The following is a 12,043-nucleotide window of genomic DNA, read 5'->3' on the forward strand; positions in this document are numbered from 1 at the left end:
CTTCAAGCTGGTTCTAATATTTACTCACTTATGCAGGTGCGTGCATCAGCATGGAGTCTGTATCCCGTATCACATTCACAGTGGAAGGTGCCCAGAGTGTTAATACAGCGCTGCTGGCAGCCTCCATTCACCACCGCACATTCATCGACATCTAGAGGAGGAAGACAGATGGCCAGGATTACAATGTCATTCCAATGTCAGCTTTGGAGAAGTGGCACAATATTTCTGTGATACACAGTATGTGTTATATTGTACAAAGGCAACATCTCTGTTGCCACAAATCTTTACCTGTTTGATCCACTTTGCTCTACTATGTAAACAAGAAAATGTAGGTAGAAACTTTATTGAGCTTTTTGAAGCCCAGAAACAATGAGCCTAGGAATTGTCTCACAGTTTTCTATTCTTCACACAGTAGATAATTAGACAGGTCCAAGATATATAGATATTTCCTTGTGGAAGAAAAACTGGAGAGAAGAATTACAATGAGCTACTCTATCTGGAGCAGCACAAACTAGTAGATAAACACCTATTATTGGTCTGACACTATTGAATAAAACCAGTAATGGAATTAAGACCTTGAATCTCCTTCTCATATGCTGCAGTAGACATCAGGGCAAAGATAGATAAATTCAAATAAAACCATGGTTTGGTGTCCTTAAAAACATATCAACACATTTGTTCCACTGATTCAGCTTCTTCCTTCTCATTCAAGCTGCCATTTTCTGAATCACCATGTTGATATGAAAGGTTACTTTATTTTTAGAAAAACTGGGTAGAGGTCAAGACTTATTATATTTTATGATATAATATTAATTTTTCATTAGGAAAAATCAGTTCATCTCTGTGAACCTGTAGTTCCTTGTGCACTGTGTAATCAGTATATATATTCATATAAAATACATATATAATCATAAAAAGAAAATATCCATAAGGCATAAGGCTATAGAAGGGATTTTCAGATAATCAGAGGATGAAGAACTTCTAAATGTTCTTGTTTCAGAATTTAAAAAATAAAAATCTATATCTTTGGCAAGTTCTAAAGAGAAAATCATCTTCCAGTACAGGGTGGAGATTTAGCCTGGGGAAGTACAAGTCTCATGCAGAGAATGTCCTCATTTTTCCTGCTCTTCATCCCAGACTTTGCAGCCATGAATGCTGGGTGTGAATATTCTTCACCAAAATATAAATCATCCTACAAGACAATTATCAGGATAAAATACATTGAGTGACATTCATTCCACAAGGCAAGTTCCTTATTCAAGAAGACATCAACATGGAGGATGAATACTATTGCAATGACTCACAATAACTGACATGCAAAGATCTCATGATATGTAATGAATGTTTTATATTAAAATAAAGATGCAAGGATATGAGTGAAGGGAAACAGAAGAGCTTTCTTTTACATGGCATTGCTTTTTGTTGTTTTTTGTAATATAAAAATAAAGAAAGTATTATGAAGAACATATTAAGTCTCCAAACAAGTCCTACACTTTAAAACCAGGAGATCCCTATATCTTGCACAATTTAGTATTTTCCTTCAAAAATAAGTTAGTTTGGAGTAATCCCTGATATTTTAAAGAAATTTTATTTTAGATATGAGAATTACTGACTTTTCAAAGAACTAGAATTTTTATTACATTTTGAGTCTACGATAACCAAACCTCTAGGTCTTTTTTCATATAAACTAATATTAAACCAGAACTCTCCATTTGTTGCCTATACTTTATGCAGGACTTTAATATTTATGCAGGCTAAATTTTTATCTTTCTGTCTTTAGGGCATTATTCTGCAAAGTTGAGATATAATTCTGAATCTTAACTCCATCAACTTCTGACTTAGATATCTTTCCCAGGTTTTTTATTTTGGACATATAAATGAAACTCTTAACTCCCAAGAGTGTTTCATTTCACATGGTAAGTGACTTTGCCACCATTGAGAATTATATAGTACACTATTTATATGTTCTTGAGCACACTGAAAAATATTTTAAAGCATGTTCACAGGTATAAATAATTGATTGCTACTGAGAAAAGGGAGTCTGAGATGGGGGTACTGGAGTTGAATGACAAAAAGATTTTTGTCAAATGTATAGTGTTCTAATTTTTTCAAGAAAAAGTTGTCCTTGTGTTACTTTCATAACAAAAAAAAAACAATTTTGAAGAAAGAAGTATAATCTGACCACCTCCTCCTGACTCCCCCATGAAGTTTTAATAGCTTTTCATCAAGACACAAAGTTACTGAAAATAAGAAAATCTCTGAGTTCATTGCAAAGACAATAGTGGGCATAGATTTTGAGAACGAAATTTCTCTCAGTATGTTTTTGTGTTTCCACATTATTAATCAACACCAGAGTTATAATTAAACACTATATTCTGTTTGAAACACAAACACAGGCTCATGTACCCACACACCCAAAGGCCATCCAAATTTCCCTGAATTTTTAGTCAGATGGTCACAGGAAAAATAGTTTAACTATTGAATCTTACTTACCTGTCACCTTGCCTACATGAGACTCAATTTTCTCACTTATAATGAAAACAATGATAGTCATATGTACTATGCTATGATTTTCTTCTCCATTCACATTTAAGATTTTGATATAGATTGTTAAAAATTCTTGATTACATAGAGAAATTAAACAACAGGTAATTTTACTTCACTAATTGGTAGATCTTACGTAAGACCATAAAAGAAGAGATGTGAGCCATATGGGAATTAGGGGAGTGATTCATTTTTCTTAGGGTGAGAAGGGAATACTCAAGGGGAAAAATGAGAACTGAGTGCTTGGAGAAGTGAGTGGCCAATCCATAGATGCAGTGGTTAAAATGTGCACAGTGTATAAAATTCATCATTTCGATCTGTCAGGCTGGAGAATAGGGTTGGTAAAAGGAAGTGGTTGAGAAACAAACATAAAACCTTTTTTAATTAATTGGGATAGTAAAGCATTCCTCTTCTTGATTAACAATACAATACACTTCTGGGCAGTTGGAGCCGTAATAGGCTGTGTTCACGCAGTAGCAAAGCAAACTTATTAAAAGTTAAAAAAAAATCAATCATTTATAGAGTGGTACCAAATTCTAAGTAATTGGTTTGACTTTTTTTTGTTGTTGTTGTTTCAGAATATACTGAATTAGCTGATTATTTGGACATTGTGTAATCGATAGTTCTCAAACCTGGTAGCTCATTAGAATAACTTGGTGAGCATTTAGAAAATACAGAGGTTGTTCAATCCCTAGTACTATTAAAAAAGAAAGAAAGAAAGAAAGGGTTCCATTCTTACAGGGTCTGATTTAATTGATCTGGGTATAAGCCTGGGAATCAAAACATTTTAAAAGTACTCTAAGTGATTGTAATGTGTAGCCATAGCCAAAATCACATTGTGTAGATAGGACTTCAATTACCAGTGTATTTTATTAAAAATGCAGATGCTGATTCTGTAGATCTGGTGTAGGGGATGAGAATCTGCATTTCCCGCTTGATTCAAGATAAATCTGATGCTATCTATATGTGGACCATATTAAAACTGGCAAGAGTAAAGATAGTCTTCTATTTAGCCATAACTGTCATGAGAATATGATGGTTGGCTCAACTTCTTAGTTGCTTGACTGACTCAGACCAGTCCAAATAAATTCTCAATCAAAATACTTAAATATATAAAAATGTACATATTAGAACAAATAAAATTATAAAATATTTCAACTATTTACCACAAACCTCCAAAATAAGCTATCAATATTTTCCACAATATTCTTTCTAATAATTAATAACTTTAAGACAATTTTGGCATTATCTGTTGTGAGAAATGATTCACTTCCGTAAATGAAGTAAAACATGAAGGAAACTTTGCTTCTTTTTTGATAGAGTACCTCTGATATAGGATAAAACCGGGTTAAATTGCTATGATATTAGACACTCAGGCTGAAGCTGTCACAAGTGATTTTCTTTTTTCATCAAGATTCTGCTCCACAGAGTTAAAAACCAGAAATGTCAATATTACATTAAAATGTTATTATCAAGTATACTTCATGTGAAGAAACAATTTCTCAAAAAATTCTCTGAGTTATATCTTCATGTTAGATGCCTCCAGAAAGCCCTGCCCTTAGAATTGGAACTCCAGGACACTGCTGGGAATAATGACAAAGTGATTAGAATTTTTTTCAGTATTATCACTATGATATGGACTTAGGATTTCAGAATATAAAAAAGACTGTCAAAAATCAACTATGTTTGCTATTTTTCCTTTTAATATCTTTTTGGCTATATTTATCTCCCCAAATATTTCCCCAGATGGGCACAGAATTTAATAGCTTAAAGGAATTCACTTTATTATCAAAATGTATTTTGCACATAAAAGCTCCCTGAGACAACAATGATCCACTGTTGTTACCAAACAACCAAAGTTGGATCATATTATTTTTCTTAGATTTTGTGACTTTTTACACGAGAATCAGAGTAAGACAAATTATGCTTCCATTTGCATTTTAATATACTGTTCTCAGAGAGCTGCTCCTTGAAAAATAAGTATTCTTGGGTTTGCTTATGTTAGAGATTGCATTGTATAAGAGTTAGGTATGGAGGAAATATCAAATGGTATGGTAAAGACACGATTATGTTTCCTATGTGGCCTTACTTTTACTTAGTGGCAATTACTCCAGATATCAAAACTGCTGACGTTTACTTATAATTCCACAGTGTGTGATAGGAAAAATACCTTGAAGTCAAATATCCTTTTGTATCAAGCATTTATGGCATGGACTAATCACTCTAAAAATGCTCTATGAATGAATGAATGAACGAATGAGTGGCTTGAGAATCATGCACAACACTCAATCTTCCTATCTTCCCATATTCATCAATGAGATTTCTCAGAATTGGGCTCTTCGGATCTCTTTACTCTTTCTTCACTCCTGCAGCAGACACTTGATGCTCGCTTCTGATTATTCAAAAGTAGCTTTTAAAATACAGGATACAATACAACTCCTAAATTGCTGATGAACACATTTAAACTGTGCCTGTAGTGAAGACTGATTGGTTGCCTGCTTGGGATTTTCCAGTCTTCTCTTTCCAGATAACCTTCAGGTTTTCCTTTGGAAATTCCATCTTTAACTTTAGATATGCCATGTAGTTTATATGGAATTGGTGAACACAGTCACTCTCCAAAGTCCAGGTGGACTTGCTATAATCTCATCTCCATTAATCACAACAATTGGATTGGGTTTTATCTGTCTTAGCATGGCTTTCTTGCAAATTGTGAACAAATTCAGATGTGAACCAATCAACATGAAGCTCAATATATAGGTTGGGAATCCTAGGACATAGATATTCTCTTGCTCTGGAAATTGTAATGTATATGTGTGAGACATTTTGCAGTAGCCACTTGGCTACATGAATGAAGCAACATCAAAGATGAAGTCAACAAGTGGGATGGAATGGAAGGACTCAACAGAGGACTGGAGTTGGATCCCTGATTGAATAATATCTGAAGTCCTCACTACCTCTGAACTTGTTGGTCAAGTGACTCAATAACCCTCTTTTGTTATTTAAGCATCTCGATTCTGTTGCTCATAAGTAAAATCATCCTTTATATACATGTGGGTAAAGCCAAGTGTGCCGAGGGAAGCCACTTAGTGCTGCTCAAAAGTAGATTTTATCATCTACTTTTTGAAGAGATTTTTTAAAAAATATTTTTTTAGTTGTTGATGGACCTTTATTTTCTTTATTTGTATGTGGTGCTGAGTCACTCATGCTAGGCAAGCACACTACCACTGAGCCGCAACTCTGGCCCCCAAAGAGATGTTTTTAATCAGTAAAATGTTTCAAAATGTGCTTCATCAAGGGTCTAAAAAAGTTATTTTTTTAATTTATTCTGTGTAGTATCTATTGGGGAAATTATATTCTATCAAGGTTTTAATGATTTTGGGCATTTGGGACAATCTTGGTTCCTCTGTATTACATATGTTAAGGGTGTATCAAATTGCCTATACCAAGACATGGTACATCTCATAGTGCCAGGATTGGTGAAATGCCTCCTTGAGTCATTTCCTCCCACTCTCCCTGTATATAATCCATCTGTATATAACCTGTATATAACCCCCACCCCTGCCCCGCTAATCTTTGCCCTCAGTTTTTTCCTTTTTTCTTTTCTGGGCAGCTACAATCTGTGGTAGTTTGACTCCCTGATGCTACTTGGTAGGAAATGAATGAATGCTGATAACTTTGTGGATACTATTATTTCCCTAATTCGTCCTCAGTTTTCTAACCCAGAAATTCACTAAGGAATAAAGGTAGAATATTTCAGCATAAAGCACTTAATTCAGAAAAGAGACAAAAAGGACTCTTGAAGAGAATGTCAGTAATAAAGTGAGGCTGATTCATCATTTTTCCAAAATCCAGATGAAGGATGATGAAGGACTTGACTTAAGGTACTAGTAGTAGAAATAGAGAGATATGGGCAGATAAAAAATAACTTAGATGAAATGGACATGCAGTAGCTATTAGGCGGAAGTGATGGAGAGAAATATTTCAAGGCTAATTGCCTTGAGCAATTAATTGGAGGGATGGTTATGGCATTTGCTGAAATAGCATGATTTGGGAAATATTAGATATGAAGAGGAATAATTCAGTTTTGAACTTAAATGACTTGATGGGCAAGTGAGATGGAAAGTTGGGGATATCTATTAGGCAACTGAGAATGTAGATTAAGATCAGGAGAAAAATATCTGTGGGACATTCAGCTACCATCCATTGACATGTACATCATTGATTCCTATTGATAATTCTCTTACCTTCACTCATATTCAATCTCATGTCAGATTGTACTGCATCAGATTTACTTAATACATGTCAAATCTATTCTCATCTTCACTGTAACCACACTAATTTAACCTTTGAGGATGGTTAAAATGGCCTAAGAATAGCTCTCTCCAGGTCCATCATTGGGCTTTCCAATACCTTCTCCATGCTCTATCACAGTGATGGGTTAAGAATAAAAATGTGATCAACTCCCTCACCCCTCACTCCTGCTGTGGTTTTATACCCTCTGATCACTTCTCATTGCTCTTAGGGTTAGACTGAACACCAGTGTGGTCTGCAAGTTCTTGCATGGTCTGATCTACATTTTACAATGTTTTAGCAATACTAATGTTCTTTAAGTTCCTTGAAGGCTGTATACCCACTTTTACTTCATCTTCACATATTTTGCTTAGTTAGTACCTATGTACCCTATAGATGTTCACCCAAACACCACCACTTCAGAGAGGCCTGACATTTTCTTTGACTCTAGGTCAGATTTGATTTCCGTGTTACACTTTCTTGGTACTGCCTTCCCTTTGGAGCTATTAACTCATCTGCTGAGATAGATTCTTAGGTGTGAGTTAAGATATGCCTTCTTGTAAGTTTGACTACTAAGGAGAAGGTTTGTCATTGAACAGGAAATTGTGATGGTGAGACAGAGTTTTTGACTCAGATTACTTATGACAGCATTTGCAGAAATATTGATACTCATGCAGAGGGACCAACAGAGTTAATTTAAAGATATATAAAAGAGAGATAGGGGATTCTCAAATCATTGAGAACCTCAAATTACATTAATATATGCCAATAGAAGGTAGGTGTGAGGAGAAAATCTGACACATATACATTCTAGCTGGGTATGCTAAGAATGTATGGCCCTGATCACTCTTTACCCAAGCCAGTTTTCAGGTCTGTATTTGCACGGAGAAATGAGCTAACATCTCCCTTGAGAAAAAGAACAGCCTTGTTTCCACTAATATAAAAGAAGTAGATTCCCCAAGCTCAGTGTTTCCCTGACACAAGGTAGCCAATTGCACACATAGGCATCCATAATAGGCCCTTTGTGCCACTGCTGTGGGATTTGGGGAAACTTGGGGAATTGATACAAACAAATGAAACCCTGGCTACTGCTTTTGCCATGAATAATAAAGTCCTTTGCCTTTGACCTAGGAATCTCAAGTCTTCTGTCAGCATCCGTGAAACAGTAACAACTTATTAGCATGAAAGTAGTGTAAAATCCCAGACCCTATGTATTTCTTGATAGTATGCAGAATAAAAACCACACACAGGATCTTCTTCTATTCTGGATTAGAGTAGTGTGTTGCAGAATTAAAGAATCTGGGGACCCACAGAGGATGTTCCTGTCTTCAAGCTGTTCTACTGATGCCTGTTGATTACTTAAAGCCCTGAAATTATTAGTAAAGCATGATCCAGGATAGATTCCTGTTCTGTCTGAGCCGGATTTGAAAATCTGATTCTTTGTGTTAGCTTAGAAGGGAGGAAGAAAGAGATGTCATACCGCCATGCCTTCATGTGATTTTAAGGAACAGCAGGGAAACAAATATCCAAACCAGGAAACCAGTAACTTTACTGTTAGCTCTCTGAAATATATTTTGCTTCCCACTTTATTTCTAGTATCTATTTTGGTGTGTGTTTCATAGTAGTTACATAATAAATATCTATCAAAAAATGAAAAAAAAATGATTGATAACCAAGTTGACCAAAGAAGAAAGTCAAATTAAAAGAAAATGAGATTAAGAAAGAGGAGTGAGAGAAGGTAGGAGAATAGGTTGGCACCCAAGGAGGGGAGTCTTCAGAAAAGACTTTTTTTTTTTTTTTGCTAAAAATTGTTTTATTACTGCTAAAATAAAATGGGAATGGCAAATAATCTGGTAAATTTGGCAATGATAAGATCTTTCTGCTGCCATGCAGAATGTGAGTAGTAAGTTAAACATTTTTGGGACCTCTAATTCTTTAATTTTTTTTCCAAGCCCAGAATAACCTATTCTTTATTCTTTATTGAAAATGATTCTGGCAACATCATGTTTTCATGGAACTGTTATGTTTCTGACTCATCTATAACATGATTCAGTATCATCCATGATGACCACAGTGTGACAAAGCTCTGTTATATTGTGATACAATATTGTCATTAGATTTTTTCTGTGCATGGGAACAGAAAACAATGAAAATAAAGCATGTTCACAGAGACTACTAGAAACATAAATTTGACATATATTTAATGATACACAAAGTTATTTTGAGCTTCTTGATTAAGCAAAAGAAGGTGGGTGGGCCAATAAAACTTAGGAGGAACAAATATTCATATAACTGTTTTGGCCTAGCCAATTGCCTCTACTTTTGTGTTTACTCAGTCCAAAATACAATGATTGTCTTCCAGTTTTCAAAGAAAATCCAAATACTCTGGGAGATGTGGGGAGTTAAGAACTAAAGATAATATTTCCAGGAATAAATGAGTTAAGGTTTTCAGAAGCATAAACCTTGAACCAAACTCATATTTCACTCACTCCCTAGGAAAATGAATGGCGTGTTCCTCTGAGATTTTAATTGTTGGATAGTGACTGTTTCCCTCTGTGTATAACATGACTTTAGCTTTAAGATGATGATTAGAAGGCATTTCCCAAAGGAATGGGGAATAGAGACATATCTAGACAGGAAGAAGAGAAACCACAGGAGATAGGAAAACCAATATGGGTTTGAAAATTGAAGGCAGATAATAAATAATGTCTGTCTGGTTGACTACTTGCTTGACTGAATAAACTGGATTGATCTAGATATTACTCAAACACCCTTCTGAAAGCCTTGAATAACTTAACTCAAGTAGTCTTAGGTTAGGGAAAGACATCTGGAGCCCTGGGTATTTAAGAAGTCATTGCTTGGAGGGTTCAACTTTTCCTAGGTATAGGACAGAGTGCACACTGGAGTCTATAATAGAAAAATATAAGGGAAGCTCCCAGGCCCAAATCTCTTTCTTACTGATTATTTGTGTCAACAGGAAAACTCTTCTAGGAAAGTGAATGTGTGACTAACATTCTCCTTTCAGTGGCTGTGTTGATTAGGTTTTATCTCCACATGGCTGAGATGCAGGGAAGAGGAAGATCTCTAATGGAAATGAGGGAGGGAAAGACAGATGAGCAGGGATAGCCTCAGGGCCTGGGAAAGCTCAAGGTCACTGGGCATCTGGGGTAGCAGGACAAGAGTCCACAGGCTGGCAATTAAGACTCATAAAAGAAGTTCAGGAACTGACGTCTCTGTTCGGTAACCTCCAATGGACCCTTTATAACTGACCATATTCCATATCCCAATCAAAAGGGTCAAGTTAGCTTATCTGAACTAATTCCTTTTATAATATCCCAAAACTTCACAATTTATCCCATGGATGGCAGTTTGATTGTAATAATAATCATTGTAATAATGATTCATCAATATTGACTTTGAAAGGCTCTTGTGGATACTTCCATCCACACAGAGCTTTTTCTTTTTCTCTTTCTCTTTCTTTCTTTCTTGTGGGCGGGGATAAAATGAGCCTGTTCCCACCTTTCTGCCCCATGTTCACCACCACTAAACCATAAGGTAGGCACAGGACCTATGGGACAAGTTGAGGACTCTATCTCCCTATCCACAGTGAGAAGTTCAAGGTTGGGCATGTGACCCAAGCTAAATGATGCAGAATCCTGACAAGGACCTTCAATAAGTCCAATTTCCTAATTGGGAATGCTATCTTCTCCGTGGAATCTTCAATTATAAATACAGGGAAAGCTTACAGATTTCAAGGGATGTATTTTCCACCATGGGGAGAATCCACCTGAGAACAGACAGCCTTCTAAGAGAGTGTTTAAGTGTCCATATACAACTCTGCCTGATGTCTTATGTTCTGTCACACAGAGCACAGTTGAATGTTTCAGTTACTTATTATAACACCCCCCCCAATTAAATGGCAATAATAGCAAGTCAGTGTGATGTGGATCTCTCTCAGGTGCAACCAGATCAATCTTGATTAATTCATGGAGTATCTCAAAATGAGGCCACTATTTTGGATGTAAGAACGTCTCTACAGAAAAGCATCTGCTATTCCATATCCCTGACAGGAAACTGTTTTGTCATTGCTTTGTCTCTTGAATCCCTATGAGATAGGAATTGTTATTCTCAGGATATCTCTACGTCATTATTCATGTTTATCATCATATGCTTTAAATAATATTTGGGGGAGTATCAAACAGTATGGCGATAATAAAAATATTTGCCAGAAAAGGTAAAGATTTTGACTGTGACTCTGTCAAGCCTGTCCATAGACTCTCTTGTAAACAACAGTTCTATATTCTGGATTCATCTAATAAAAGGCAGTGGCAGAAGGGGAGCTGGCACATGTAGGTTCCCATAATATGCTGCACACTTTAACTATTTTATCACCTTTTGTCTTTCCTGAAACTTCTTTGAGATAGGAATTACTATGAATTTTAAAGATGAAGCTAAAATGCTAAGAAATTAAGCAATTTACTGAAGTCTCACTACTGGCACATCTAGGATTTGAATTCAGATTTTAAAAAATCAGATAATTTTGGGCCTGTCACCAAAACTCTTTTAAATAAACTTTCTTTTCATATTATCATTGGTGGTTTAATATTTTTTGCTCTGCAGAAAGGAGAATAAGATGAATGGTTAGATGATAGCATGTTTAGTGTAAACTCTGTTAACAATTACCTTTTGAGAGAATCCCTCTTCTTCCATTTTCCCCACCAAATATCCACTTTGTTATCTCATTATTGTCACTTACCAGTCAGCTGTTATGAGAAACTCAGGATGGTAGCTGGATAGGGATGTATGAAATAACAATGGTAGACCTATCCATAAAATTTTATTTATACACTTAGATATTTACTTCTATATTTTGAGTTGGTATTTTTATGGAAAAAATAAAAGCTAAAAACTTCCCTGTGTCTCAGAGCAAATAGAATGGTTCTTAATTTGCTAGGCTAATTTCATGATGTTTTATATTCTATCACATTCCTCACCTAAGATTGTTCCCCTTGGGATATCAAATTATAATTGATAGCAGAGAGATTATAAATCGTGGAAGAGAAAATTGTTCTGTGAGATGTTCTCTAGAGGTCCATAGATACCTGCCCAACTTATGCTCAAGAACTTGACTACTTAAACTTCTACTTTACATCTTAAAATATTTACTTTATTATTACCGCTTGGGATACAATCTGTTTCTCTCTCTCTC

General features: G+C 35.5%; 1 protein-coding gene across 1 annotated transcript in view; it reads right to left on the reverse strand.

Annotated features, from left to right (window-relative positions):
- LOC143407899 (EGF-like and EMI domain-containing protein 1) overlaps positions 1-12,043 on the reverse strand; it is a 607,825-nt gene that overhangs the window by 172,969 nt on the left and 422,813 nt on the right. The window contains exon 6 of the mRNA XM_077110345.1: positions 29-151. Within this exon, the coding sequence (XP_076966460.1) occupies positions 29-151 (123 nt within the window). The remainder of the gene's footprint in view (positions 1-28; positions 152-12,043) is intronic.

Source organism: Callospermophilus lateralis, chromosome 10, assembly GCF_048772815.1.
Source record: "Callospermophilus lateralis isolate mCalLat2 chromosome 10, mCalLat2.hap1, whole genome shotgun sequence".
NCBI lineage: Eukaryota > Metazoa > Chordata > Mammalia > Rodentia > Sciuridae > Callospermophilus > Callospermophilus lateralis.